General features: G+C 53.2%; 6 protein-coding genes across 6 annotated transcripts; 5 read left to right on the forward strand and 1 right to left on the reverse strand.

Moving 5' to 3' along the window:
* Nucleotides 1-387: 387 nt before the first annotated feature.
* PG997_008782 (PHD-finger domain-containing protein) lies at nt 388-1,469 on the forward strand (the record flags this gene model as incomplete). The annotated part of the gene is made up of 5 exons (XM_066813097.1): nt 388-424; nt 488-558; nt 615-919; nt 984-1,009; nt 1,258-1,469. The coding sequence occupies 5 exons, from the start codon at nt 388-390 to the stop codon at nt 1,467-1,469; spliced, it is 651 nt and encodes a 216-aa protein (XP_066668439.1).
* Nucleotides 1,470-1,531: 62 nt separating this feature from the next.
* PG997_008783 (uncharacterized protein) lies at nt 1,532-2,116 on the forward strand (the record flags this gene model as incomplete). Its single annotated transcript, XM_066813098.1, has 2 exons — nt 1,532-1,764; nt 2,068-2,116. 2 exons carry the CDS (start codon nt 1,532-1,534, stop codon nt 2,114-2,116), a joined length of 282 nt encoding a protein of 93 aa, XP_066668440.1.
* Nucleotides 2,117-3,148: 1,032 nt separating this feature from the next.
* PG997_008784 (uncharacterized protein) lies at nt 3,149-5,063 on the forward strand (the record flags this gene model as incomplete). The annotated part of the gene is made up of 5 exons (XM_066813099.1): nt 3,149-3,613; nt 3,742-3,936; nt 3,989-4,170; nt 4,226-4,400; nt 4,854-5,063. 5 exons carry the CDS (start codon nt 3,149-3,151, stop codon nt 5,061-5,063), a joined length of 1,227 nt encoding a protein of 408 aa, XP_066668441.1.
* A 429-nt stretch (nt 5,064-5,492) lies between these two features.
* Nucleotides 5,493-6,037, forward strand: PG997_008785 (uncharacterized protein; the record flags this gene model as incomplete). The annotated part of the gene is made up of 2 exons (XM_066813100.1): nt 5,493-5,552; nt 5,726-6,037. 2 exons carry the CDS (start codon nt 5,493-5,495, stop codon nt 6,035-6,037), a joined length of 372 nt encoding a protein of 123 aa, XP_066668442.1.
* A 1,290-nt stretch (nt 6,038-7,327) lies between these two features.
* Nucleotides 7,328-8,975, reverse strand: PG997_008786 (uncharacterized protein; the record flags this gene model as incomplete). The annotated part of the gene is made up of 3 exons (XM_066813101.1): nt 7,328-8,460; nt 8,526-8,717; nt 8,792-8,975. 3 exons carry the CDS (start codon nt 8,973-8,975, stop codon nt 7,328-7,330), a joined length of 1,509 nt encoding a protein of 502 aa, XP_066668443.1.
* Nucleotides 8,976-12,247: 3,272 nt separating this feature from the next.
* Nucleotides 12,248-13,321, forward strand: PG997_008787 (uncharacterized protein; the record flags this gene model as incomplete). Its single annotated transcript, XM_066813102.1, has 1 exon — nt 12,248-13,321. The coding sequence occupies one exon, from the start codon at nt 12,248-12,250 to the stop codon at nt 13,319-13,321; it is 1,074 nt and encodes a 357-aa protein (XP_066668444.1).
* Between the last annotated feature and the right edge of the window lie 468 nt (nt 13,322-13,789).

A 13,789-nucleotide genomic window follows, 5' to 3' on the forward strand; every position in this document is an offset into this window, starting at 1 on the left:
TGAAACCTCCACGCTCTTTCTGCTTCAGGGGTTTCTTTCTGGTCACATACGTATGGGCCGTGAAGGGTCTTCGATTAGTCTTTCGCCCCCATGCGCAGATTTGACGATCGATTTGCACGTCAGAGCCGCTGCCAGCCTCCGACGGCAGTTTAGTGTCTGAGTATATGGCACGACTGGAGAAAAAGGATGCGGCAGGCAGGGCCTTCCCAGGGATAGTCGCGGAAGTCGGTGTTATCGTTTTATAACAGCAACGCCTCGGGCGAACTCGTTCGAACGAGGCCGACCGTGTTCGACCGCGACCGCTTTTTCTTTCAACGAGAAAGGAGGAAGAAACCAAGGATACGGCCTTTTACCCTTGGTATCGTGAGACGATGAATGAGGACGAAGATGTCTCTTTCTCCGCCGAAAGCCTTGGGAGCGACAGGTACGATTCCCTGGGCAGCAGCGTAGCAGTTGCCAACTGCTTCGTCTGCGACCGTCAACGCAGACCTGGGCGGCGCTTTCCAGATGTGGGAGGCGAGGTCTCTTCCGTACCAGGCGTACGGCGTATATACATATGTATGTATGTGTAGCCTCAAGTATCGAAACGCCCGGGGGTACTACGAATATAGCAGTGCCCTTGTTATACGGATCGACCTCCTCTTGCCAACCTGGCATCTGCCCATCGTTACCGCAAGGTAAAGTCGGCGCCCATTATTAAGCAGGCGTATTCCCGTGGTATGGTCAGCAACGGGTTCATCGAGATTGAAGAGGACGACGATGAGTCGGAAGGCGCTGAATACCAAGGCATACGGCATCCTCACCAGCTTAGGGATTCGAGACCAGATACAGACAATATGGGTTTCTTTCGTCTAGGCCGGGCCAGTGTAATGCTTGAAGCAGGGCTGGGCGGATACTTGCAAGCCCGGCTTGATTGGATGTGAGAGGCGTTATGCTTGCCAGCAGCATCTGGGAGCGAGGCGTGCAGCTTAAGGTTGCTTTAGCTGGAAGCAGATTGGGGGCATGCACGGTGTGTCGTTTCTTTGATTGTACGGGAAAAGGAAACTTCTTTGCTAGAAGCTCGATAATTCCTGTGTCGAGCTGCTAGCAGCGGTTTTGGCTGCTGGAGGCAGGGTCTCCGGCCCACCAGCAGCATAAATGGCCGACTCCAATAACGAGAAGACAGAAGGTGACGACGCCGACGACGATGACGATCAATTATTGGGTTGGCGGCCGAGTCTGTGCCAAGCAGCGCACAATCCACAACGTCATCCACAGCTTTATCGACAGACTCGAATGACGTCGGCAGCGCTGCCGGTCCCACGCAGCGCCAGTCTGGCGAATCTGACTTGGCCAACCAGGTTACTCTGGAGTCAGATGCCCAGAACAGCAAGGAGGAGGATGCTACCTCAAGAAGGACTCCAGTTGGGTGTAATTTTGAATTGGCGACTGAAATCGGGATCAACAACCAGTTGAGCATTGAGGTCTAAGCAACGAAGGACGAAGACGTGGATGATAGGCGTGGAAGATATAATGACGGTCACATATGGCGATGACACTGGCCCGATCGCGACGCATTGCCAATGCAAACCTGAGCAGTGTCGATGTCAAAGCGCTCGTGATTCTTGCCCAGGTTGAGGCTTTGAAACTAAACATTGCCCAAACCCTCGAGTCCTCCCGGGGCGACTGCACCGGTTCAGATCGCAAGATGCCCAGAATTTTGAAAGGCAATGGTACGGAGGACACGATGCAGTTTCTTCTGAATGAGGCCGAAGAGCAGGAGAAGTATGTGCCGCCCCCGTGCATGAGTAAGTCGTCCAACTCTTGGCTTCGAAGATGATGTTTAGCTAATAATCTCCATCTAGGCTTCCTGGACTATCTCTTGCGCCAGCTGCGACCAAGTCGACCAAAAAAGGCCCAGAAGAACTCGAAGCACGTTGCCACGCGAGTGTTGAGTTTGCTTGGTTTTGAGTCACTTGCTTCTGTTGGCCTGCGCCGGTATGAGTCGAATAGCGAAAGAGGAAGAAAAGGGGAAAAGAAAAGAAAAAAGGAAGGAAAGGAAAGTTGCCACGCGAGGCAAGTCCGCAGTGCATTCCTCGGGTTCAGCGAGGGATATGATCTTTCCGGCGAAACTTGAGCAACAAGCCGCGTCCTGAGCTGAGCGGGATCCCGGTTCAAGAGCTCAACCGGACGGAGACCGATTGGCTCGTCCACATGAACTGGTCGTTTTACGTCAACCTTGACGAGAGCAGCGACTACAACACCTGGTTGAGCAGCTGGAGGGGGTGAAGAGGCACCCGAAGGTCCATCGTCCATCCTAGATATGGTTGCTTGTGTACCGCCTAGAAGCAGGCGCCGTAGGAGAGAGAGCAGATGGCCCATCACCATCTGTGCCTGGTTGCTGCCCGCGAGCGACTTGTCCCCTTGGTCGCCTCCATGCGGCCGGATCCTCGTATCCGCAATCACTCGATTGCCTACGATGGCTGGAGCCCAGAGACGCCAGAGCCCTTCGAGATGTACATTGGAAAGGCGTGGGCTCTTCAGACGCTTAGGAGTGTGATACCGCCCGCGAAAATGTCTCGAAACCTGCCGACTTCGAGGAGAACGACTATGAGGGCATCGGCGAGTCCGAGATTAATTCACTGGATGGATCTCTCTAAGAAAGAAGGTGTTTGCACTGCCCACGCGAGGGTAACCCTTGCGAAGATGGAGGAGGAGAGGTTACTTCCAAGAACTTCTGCGAGTTCAGTACAGGAGGGCAGAGAGAAGATTGTTGGAGGGGACAGGTACTATGCCTGTTGAGAATCGTGCTCGAGGTGGGGGATCACACGCGGCATCCCGTTCGACTGGGTCGGGCCGTGGCCCTCGAACGTCGCTTTCGGCCCAATGTCACTAAGGAAGCAGGCAAGCAATGCTGCTTCATCTGGTGAGCGAAAGAGCAAGTCGAGTTTCATCCACGAGGATGACTTGTTCATTGACGTTGTGCGCTTCCACCGCATGCTCAAGGATCACGAAGATCCAAGAGTGTCAACTGCAAGTCTGCAGATGCTGGTTCCAACGGGACATCGAAGCGTGTCTCGGTAGATGAGACCACGGCTTCGCGAAGGTGGCTTGGCACTGGATCGAAGTAAAGAGACGGATTGAGAAGAAGAAGAAAGAACCGGACAGAATGGCCAGCGAGCAGAGCAGAGGAAGAACTCCGTCGCATTACAGGCAAGCTATCGGAGAACGCAAGCCCCGTCGCCAGCAAGCCCAACCTCAGGAGCCCGGTCCTCGTCAGGGTATTATGCAACAGGCTATAACTCTCCCCGAACCCAAGCCTATCCGCACTCAAAGCCTGGTCCAACCAAGTTCACGTACACGTCGTCCAACTCGGCGATCTAACACGATGAAGTCCGGTCTAGGTCGAAGCGGCTCTCTCAACGAGCGGTTCCCTGGCGATATGTCCCACCGTCCTCTTGAACAGATCAAGAGAGAAAACAAGGTCGCCCAGAGAGTCCCTGGCTTCGCGAGATGTTCGCAAGTCTCTTGGTACATCAGGAGATGCGACCAAGGCGCACCGTCTTGGATGCATGGCCGCGGTGACTTGCTGGTCTCCTTGGCGTTGGGCGTGGCGTACATGGTAACGGTGGAGGTTTGTTCTCCCCTCCGCCGAACCCGTCGCCACGCCCCGCGCTTGCCGCCATTTTCGAAATACCTTAACAGTACTAAGAGAGGGTCTCCCTCGGCAGAATGCACCTCCCGGTGCCGCTGCCGCATCAGTGCGGTGTGGCTGGCCTCCACGCAGGCAAGCCAGAAGCATGCGATCGTCCAATCGCGCTCGCCGACAAGCGCGCACAAATTGCGGACGCACTGCCCTTCAACAGGAACCACGAAGGGTGCTTTCGCACTTCGATGAGCACATTGAAGGGTATGGTGATCGATGGTGCTGCCTCCCCGCGTGCAATGGTCCCCGATGTTCGAGGCGGAGAATGAGCAGATAAAGTTGCGGGTCGATCACGTATCGAAGGTCCGAGACAAGTGGAAGGTCAAGAGCATGAGCAATTCTTCCGAAAAAGAAGACATGCTACGAGCGAGTCAAAATACCCCTGTCATGAAGCCTCCGAATACTAACGATCTTTTAGCAGCTGGCCACTTGTTCGGTTTGCCAAAACCGGTTCAAGAATACGGTGCGCCGTTGTTCGCCACCATGTAAGTCCTTCAGATCATTCCATCCAAGTCCAGTAAACTGACGTTCCCTATATAGTAGCGCCGGGAGAGAGCTAGACGCAGCATCTGGACAAATGCTCCGAACCAAAGACCAAGACCAGGACTGCCGGAAGTATGTCTGGGGGCTGGGGCGGCGACAGTGGATGCCCGTATATGCCGCGCCTACCGTCACTTCGATACTCGAGGACAGGGATTTGTGTGAAGACCTAGAAGTAGCAAGAGTGGTGAAGGCGTCATCGACTCGTCTGCACTGCAGACGGGGGAACGATGATGATGAATGACCGCTTTGACGACGCCCCGGTCCACACGCTCAGCGTCAATATGTTTCTTCCCAGGCGCCGAGCTGGATAACTCATGTGTCAAACTGGCACCATAACGCGGCCGTAGCCCAAGAGGGACAAATTGGGCCGGTCACAGTTATGTCCAAATGCGTCTGCGTTGAAGGCGAAGATAGAGGGAGGGCTGCAGACGCCACAGCAGTCCTGACCTGAGACAGAGGATGAAGGCCCGCGGCATTGGCTACCCGCATGCTTTCTGTCCAGACTGCCCACCTCACGTTGAGAAGCTGACGTACGGGCTCCAAGGCAACGGATTTGTTAGCGACAACCATATCGCAATGGCCAGAATCGATAAAATGCCGTTCGCCATCAACAGCATTAAGTCAGACACCATCTACCGGAACTGTCAACGCCCGCCGCAAGCTGCGCTACGACAGCATCTACGGCGCTGTCATCAAGGAAGCCGAGATAATCCATGTGATCGACAAACTTCCCGGCGCCGCCGCTGTTCTCTCTTCTCCTGCGGTCGTCGATGGCAGTTTCGCCGAAAAAGAGAGGCCCGAACGGCGAGACCGAGCGGCTGCCCACCTCACTTGAGAAGCTGACGTATGGCTCTGAGCAACACCCACTTGAGCGAAGGGAGTGATGAGGAGTCCGACAACGTCCTGGCTCTCACGCTGGGTAGCAGAGTGTTGGTATATACATGTTGACCCAAGTCGCGAGTATGGTAAATCCCCTTCGGGGCTTTGGTTACACGGGTGTTGGTTGACGCTGGGAGATCTTGTTTGGTGATAGCAGTCCATCGAAGGGACGATCCGAAGAGACCAGCACCTCTCGTGGAGTATTCTGGCTGGCTAACCAGACTCCAATCCTGTCAGCCTGCCAGCTCATTGAGCATGGGCTTCGCTCGCTCCGTGAAAGAAGTTATTGTCGTTGCTGGCCTGCTAAGGTTGCACACCTCTGGTGTAGAAGATCGGACCGTGGCCCTGAGCAAGATCCCAAGAAGGATCCGAGCTGCAGAGCTCAATGCCAGCCTCCGTCGTCGCCGGAAAGGAGTTGGACCAATACCCAAAGCACTTTGATAAGGTATGTGACGCACCTTCCAACACCGAACACAGTTCACAATCCTTCACCATATCCCCAGAGCCTCTGTCCCACGTGGTATCCCTCGAGTTGCCACAGCTCTTTTCTTTATTAATTCCACAGGCCTCGACTTTCGCAAGCTAACTTGTCAATACAGACACAGCGTCCTCACTGAGGCACCGCTGCACCTGGCCCCGTTCCCCAACGAGAGCAGCACCGATGCACACACAATCCCGGACGAGCACATCATCACGCTAATCCCAGAGTTGGCGTATAATGTGCAACTCGAGGCGGCCTGGGTTGACACCCTCATCGGGCCCAGTGAACCACCGCGCTTCGACTCGTGCTTCTGGGTTTACGGCGTCAGCGCTGACTGTGCATCCCATGTCGACACGTTACTTTACTCCTCGTTCGAAACTCGGTCTTCGTGGCGCTATACGCGCTCAAATGCGTTACTGACTCGGCCGTTATCATTCTCCGCCCGCTGAATCGCGTTCTTCGCCCGTCTCTGCGATCGAGATAGAGGGAGGCGAGGGTACAGATAATATACGACGGTGTCGATCGACCTTGCTGAGGCAGTACCCAATTCCCTGACCAGGGACAGCCATCTCTGAAGCAGCCCAAACAGGCCGGCCCGTGAAGCAACGCTATGAGCAAAAAGGCTGCGCAGCGTTGACGAATCGTGCTCAGGGGAACGAAGGGGGACGGGAATGTGATTCTCTTGATCTCTTCACTGAAAGAGAGACGCAAGCGGCGGTATTACTTCGAATAGCCAGACTGCTCCCTCCCGCCTCGACAGCAACGGTCGGAGCTCTCGCCGCTTATGCCCACCGTCCCAGCGAATGCCCGATCACTTGATCTGAATTAGCCATCTCTGAAGCAGTCGAAACAGACCGGCCCGTGAAGCTGCCGCCATGGCCCGAGAAGCCGCAGGTATTGATGAATCGTGCTCCGGAGAGTGAAATATGGGGTTCTCTTTATCTCCTCACTGGAGGAGAAATATGCGGGTGACCCGCTTGATGGCTAAGGTGCGCCTGTCCCGTTTAGCTGAAAACGGCCGTGTGCTCTCGCCGTCTATACGCATGTCCCCAGCAAATGCGCAATTCCCTGACCAGGGTCAGCCATCTCAAGCAGTCGAAACAGATCGGTGGTGCTGCACCGGCGACGAATGGTGCTTCTGAGAGCGGGGTCGCCCATACCAATGATGCGTACAAGAAGAGCGGGATGCCCAGCGTCAAGCTTGAGACTTAGCAAAAGCGTGTGACTGCTGGTGATGAGGAAGCTTCCTTGTCTGCCGTAACCGCCGTCAATGAGCATGTCGACAACTTTGTCGCGCCCTTTTTGGCGATTTTGTCGCGCCCATTTTGGCAAGTGTGTCGCGCCCTTTTCGACAAATCTGTCGCGCCCTTTTCGACGTCTTCTCCAAGAATAAGCAGCGTGCTGCTAAGAGAAAGCAGAAGAAGACGGAGTTTGAGCAGTTGGACGGGCAGGACAAGGAAAGTGTGGATGATACATGTGAGCCTGTGGCTGGTAAATTGAACGCATGGCAGCTACTTCCGATACGAGAGTTAGTTGGTCACCTAGTAGAAACGAGAAACACGGGAAAGGTAGTCAATGCAGGACATAAACATAAAATTGAACGCACAAATGGACTGGTGCATGCGTGACATGTATTGAATGGTACAGTTCGACAAGAAGGCTAAGTTCCTTTCTGTAGTCGATGTTGGATTGGGCAATGACATCGTGGACTTGAGGGTATTTGGCTAAGAGAAGTATGATCATGTCATAATAAGGGCCGAAGAGATTCCGGCCATGCACCGCAGCCAGATCGTGAGACCGCCACCATCGCATATAGTTTCGGGCCAAATGTAGCGTTTCAGCAGTGTCCTAGCCTCCTCCCACTTCGTAAGCTGGAGGCGGGCGATGAGCGAAGTCAAAATTTGTCGATACACCAACTCGGAGGGGTTGGCACCGCCACGCGTCGCGACCGCCATCATGCCCAAGACGCAGGCCCAGAAGAGGAGTGCATCGTCCTTGCCAGCAGTGTAGATAGGGTCGACGACGCGCGCGGCCAGTGCGTGTGCGGCGATGCGACTGGGTTCGAGGATGGGCATGGGGTACGTCGAACCGAAGGCTACCACCAGCATGGCGAGACGGCAGATCTCGTACGCTGGGACATCGCGGGGGAGACTTAGCAGGCGATGCAGTAGAAGGTTGCGGTACGATACGACGGCGCCGAGTCTAGCGTCGGGCTGAGTGACGAATTGATCGAATAGGCTGCAAGCCAACTTCGTGTCCAGCAGCGCCTCCTTTAGCTTCCCATCCGCCACGCTGAATGCGTCGACTTCGAGGTCCGGCGGTCGTGCCTCGCGAAACTTGGTGCAGATGGCGTCTTGGTAGAGCCGGGGCAATTCGAAGTTGGGCCTCGAGAGTGTCCGACTAACATGGAGCAAGTCCATCATGAGTACATACTCGCGGTTGTTAGGGATGACGAAAGAGTCGATGCCTCCACGGTCCACCACGAGTCTCCGGTAAAGATCGTATTGTTTGGTGTCGTAGGTCAAGCAACCATGCACTTCGAGAGCGCCGAGCTTAATGATGAAACCAGTCGCGAAGAGCTTGAGGTTCTCTTGGGTTGTCGCATCGTAGGCCGTCTCTGCACTGATGGTCATCATGGTGGTGAGTACCGTGTCCGAGAAGCGCTTCTTGGCAACGTCTTCACGTATGCGGGGTATTATGCGTGACTGGGTCTCGCACAGCAGCTGTATGTTCTCCTGGTTCTGTGTGCGGGCCATGAGAACCTTGGCCAATCGCGCCAGTGTCGCATCCATCAGCAGAGGGTCCTGAAGACAACTTTGAAGTAGAGCCTTTCCGCCGCCAGGTAGAACCGAGGGCCATACTGTCGTATACGCTGGATGGTCTCGTAAGAAGGTGTTGTTGTTGCTGCGTCGTGGTTGAGGCTTGCAGGTAACATACCCGTATAGAACATCTTCCGACAAATGGGAGACTCGAGTGATGGTGAGAGCCCTCGAAGGTGGTCAACACTTCGGGGAATTTCGATAACGCCATCATTGGCTGAAGTACCCGGCGCAATTGACTTTGGCGGTTGGCCTGCTATTGGCTTTGTTCTAGTAGGCTGGTCGGGTTTGTCCACGTCTTTGCGTTTCCCTGGATAGAGCCGTATAAGAGAGAGATGAGATATACAGATGGAAGCCACTGATCGGGCGGAAGACTAAACTCACTCTTTGCTCTCTGATTCAATCTGTTCTGGACTCTTCTCCGCAGTTTGGCATCGTCGCATGCCGACCAATCTTCGGTGTCGTCATTGGCGAGCACTAGATTCTTGTACGGGGAAGAGCGATCATACTCTCTCACGGGAGCGTTCAGATCACTCGGGACAACCAAGACGAGGCGTAGAGAAGACATTGTGTCGAGGTGCAGCTTCCATAATCTGGCGTTTCGCAGCAGTCGCAGCTGGGCCGCACTGCAGTAAAGTACCGGCAGAAGAGAGCAAGAGGCTTGTTGGGGTGTGGGGGCGGAATGAACAAGGCCGGCAAATGTACCTAAGCAAGCAATAACAGGGGTCGATCGCAAGCCCAGCTCAGAACGGATGGTCAAAGCAGCTACTAGAATAGCAAATCGAAAATGGGGGTTGCATGTATCTAATCGTCATGGCCGCGCATCCTAGGCCACGGGCAGGCTCTGGTCGGCAGGCAACTGGGGAATCTAAGCAATTATGGAATGAATCATCAATTAGGTAGATCGATGGTTGAGAAGATGCGCCGTCCTTCTGGCTTAGTCAAATATATGTAAGTGCATGTTTTGGAGGATTCAGGGGAGGGCCCAATCCCAATCCCCCGTTTCACTTAGTCGCTACAGAAATCACTGCCTCCCCGGGCCCAATCCCCCGATCCTTCCGTGGGCCTATCGGACCTGTGCCAAGGCCTAGGCCACACACTAAACGGTTAGACTGGCATGCTATTTTGGGGGCCCCATTTCCGTCAGGGGTAGTGTACTGGGCTATCGTTATTCCCGTTGACACGACCGATAGCCGATTGATTGAGACGGCAAATGTCTGGCTTTCGTGTGGTTGCCCTTTGAATTCCATCTGCATGCGTGCGTCTCAAGACCGCGTTGAGTCGTAAATATCTTCGTCAATTGAATGACAGGACTGCTTACTTGCATAGGGATGGGACTCTTCATCCTTGAACTGTAGGGCTGAAAATAGCAGGCGGGAGCGGAGTCGAGGCCGATCATTTCCTTGTCATTGCCGTCTTGAGCAATGCAGCCAGCAGGCCCCCACTGCTGAGAGGCCAGGACAAAATTACTGACTCATGCCTGGCATAAGACATCGTGTAACCCTGTCGTACTGTTCTTTCCCGACTACCAATCGGTAGATGGCCCAGTAATCAGCATTGCATTACCTGACATTTTCTTGCAAAGTCCAAGACTCCAAGTCACGACCGACGCGGCTACCACGTGGCGCCTTGAAGCACATGCAGTCAGTCTCGTCCGGAAATGGAAGGACGACTCGGCGGCTAGGTGGCTCCTGCCGTAGAAGTCTTACATACATCATCTCACTCCAGGCACGCTCAATTAGGCAAGCAAGCAGCAAGCAGTGCGCATTGCGAAATGCGGTCTGCTCACCATGGAAGCGAGGCATTGGTGTTTCCTCGTCCATCGGTTGAGTTACGACTCCGTATCTCCCTCCATGCATATGCAAATTTCCAAATCGAACCCAAACATAGCACATCGATCACCATGACGACTGCCACCCTCGGCATACAATGCAACATCCTCCAATTATTGCGATAACGGCGACCGGTAATGGAACGACACTCTCTCCAACCATGGCCAATAACGAACAGGGACGATCAGCTTGGCCTTAGATTCTCTCGGCGGATTAACCGTACACCATCCATCCATGCATCATTGTGACCATACGTCACGGCCCGCCAGAAAGTACTCGACATATGCACAATCCCAACTTGCTTGTCCAGAGGCTTCCGTCGCAACGATTTCGCCTTGGGGGATGATTGGCAATTTACCAGTCATCCAAGCAAAACTCGAGCCGACCCGTCATGCCGCACGAAGCCCCTGGCGGCAAAGCCACGACGGATAAGGGGGTTTGCGGCGACGATCAATCCTTCGAGCTGTCGGGTCGTCTTATTGCACCACCATGGAAGGGATTCATCGTGCGACCTTAGTCCCGACCGCCGACGTTCACATTCCTCCATCCATTGCTACATTACGCTTGTTCGGCCATCAAACAATCATGCCCATGAGTCTACGGTCCCTACCATACCAGAGCACCATGTTTCCAATTTCACCTGTACACGAGGCTTGGCCAAAGCAGGCAGCGCTGTCTGTCATCTCCCATACTCGGTGCGACGAGAGCTTCTGGCTGTTATTAGGACGATTGCCAACAATACGAGACACGCCTCACTACCTCCTATCCAGGCTGATGGAACTTCTGTCGAATAATATCTTGGGACATCAGCCCGAAGAAGAGCATCAAGACTGCAAAGCCCTCAGCGCCGTTCTAAACCCATGGAAACCGTTTTCGTTGACTGGTGTTAAGTTTGGAAATACCTTGGTACAGCAAAAATGCGCGCATTCTTCTCACGTTTACGCTGGTTTCTCCTGGGTTTCTCGTTCCACGCCGCAAAGCTCAATGTGCACTTGCAACGGCGGGATTCTCATTCGGGTCCCACCAGAGGACAGTGCAGTTACTATGCGTACACGATGCTATCTTCATCTAGGGTCATTTGCAGGACACTGCAAGTCTCAACGTACAATGGAGCACTTGTATTATCCAGATAGATCGAATAGAAGACACGACACCGAATCACGCAGTTTGACATAGTCCATTGAGGCACTGTGCTGAACCCTCCACTGCGCTGTCCCCGACCCGAGTCCTCGTTGCTCGTTTTCCATTTATACTTTTAAATTAAGCTTTCAACGTGCGAACGTATCGCTCATGAGTCATGTAGTATAATCATCAGGCCACGAGATTCCAGTATACACAGATTCAGATGGCGATGGACCTTCTAGTTGCACCACCTGGACGTCGCTCATATACCAATCAAGGTCTCTAGAGATTCACGCATCTCGTCTTCCGGAAGAATGCCAGAACAACTACGAGTGCAGATTACACAGTGGTATTGATGAGTCCGTCGTGGACTTTTCGAGTGGCAGCTGTAGATATCGCCGCAATTGGCACTTCCAATTCTTTTCATGAGGCAAGCCGGCAGCAGGCAGATGGTCTGGATGCATTCTTGGTCGACCCGAACTCTCAACACCCAACTCTTCATTCAGCCTGCAGATTTTCAATCTCCCTGACAGGCCTTGACAGCTCGTACTGACCGATGGCCCAGATTTGGATCCCAACTATGGTGAAAGTTAAAATGTACGGCTGCCTACAGTGAGAAGAAGGCCTTTTTCTATCAGTATAAATAGGACCTGGTCTTTCTTCCCTGACCCGATTCATTCTGTCCATCCTACCAAACAATTATTCAGAGATATCTTCCAGAGCTCATCGAGACACATTTAACAGTCATATCACTTCGATATCTTGACACTACTATCTACCACATCTACATTGCTTACCTACTGCAAACTATTCAGCTGCAAAGCTATTCAATCTCATCAGAGTCTCTTTATCTCTTCTACTGTATTGGATCTCTCACCTTTACACAATGGCTTCATATACCTACAATACCAATTATAACACCCAGGGCTCTTGCTCTGCAAACAACCACTCAAACAACAAGACCCAGCAACAATGGCAACCCAGTCGCACTCAGACTCGCTGGGAAGCTGGGCATCTTGCGTTTCTCACATCTTGTGAACGCTACAACGAAGAGGACTACTACAACCTCATCGAGTCAAAGGAAATTCCACCTAAAGCCACCAATCATCCTTGTGTGGTCCTTCAAAGGTTCCACGACTCAGACCATTGCCTCATCACTCCCGTCTCAGCCTTCAGCGCCAGCGAGGAGACCAACTTCCTGCCACCATGGAAGCAGTGGTGCCATCGCCACAAGAAAACCCAAGACTTTCAATCTTTCCGTGGCTCGGAAAGCAGCAGCTCTGGTTCCGACTCGGACAGCAGCAGCAGCAGCACAAGCAGCAACGGCAGCAACACATCTTGCCAACAACTCTTGGAACTCAAGAACGGGCGCACCATGCCCAAGCCCAAGGCGTCCTGGATCTACATCCAGCACGTCTACGTTGTTCCCGTCCACCTCCTCATTCCCTTCAAGAAGCCGGGTCGGGGAGAGCGGGAACCACGCGAGCCTCGCCAGCTCACGAATGCCAGTCTCGCTACCTTACGAGCACACATCCAGCAGAGGTGTACGGTATTCCAGAAGCGTATCAACACTCTCAACCAATTCAGATGGGGAAGCCAATGTGCTCCCGTCGGTTGCAACAAGCCTGATCAATCACAACAGTGCTCTTCTTCTGCCTCTCAATTCCACCGTGAGGTCAATCAAGCTCAACGCAGCGGCAAGCCTAGTGCAAATACTAATACCAATGCCAATGCTACAACTACTACTTCACCAGAGACGGTGTCTTCTACTACATCTTCTCCACAACAAGGGCCCTGGAGAAAGCTCGAGCCTGCTCCTGCTCCTGCTACTACCACTACTCCTGCTACTACTCCCAAGAGCACACCAAACACACCTACCAAAAAGGGACCCAACCAACAACAGAAGCCTTCGCAAGCACAACAGACTGCTAAGGGCAAGCGAAGGAGCCGCAAGGCTTAATCACCACATCTTAGATGTGAACAAACAACACCTGTACTTCTACAGTTCTCTGCAAACTGCACACCTACACTTCTGCTCGCCTCTGCTTCTACATACCTACAGCTTATGCACAAACTCATGGCATTTGGCACTTCTTGGCATACTGCCGCACCCTGTTTTTACACACACACATACACATACACACATCATTTGATGGATATACTGAGCGATTGGAAAGCTCTCAGCGTTGCTATTTTGGATGATACCCTTGTGGATATGATGGATATGACGGATATGATGTACTTGGAGGTCTATATCGCTGTAAGCGATCAAGGGAAAGAAGAATCCCTACTTGTTTTGGCGGAGGATTAGGTGGGATGGGGTTTACATTGGCTGGTGGCCTAATTTAGGCAGAACATTTTGGAGGACACTTGATTTAAACACAAATAAACACATCCAAACACATCTGAACAGATCCAAAACATATTC

The sequence above is a fragment of the Apiospora hydei genome (genome assembly GCF_038363865.1).
Source record: "Apiospora hydei strain CBS 114990 chromosome Unknown utg000006l_segment0_segment0, whole genome shotgun sequence".
NCBI lineage: Eukaryota > Fungi > Ascomycota > Sordariomycetes > Amphisphaeriales > Apiosporaceae > Apiospora > Apiospora hydei.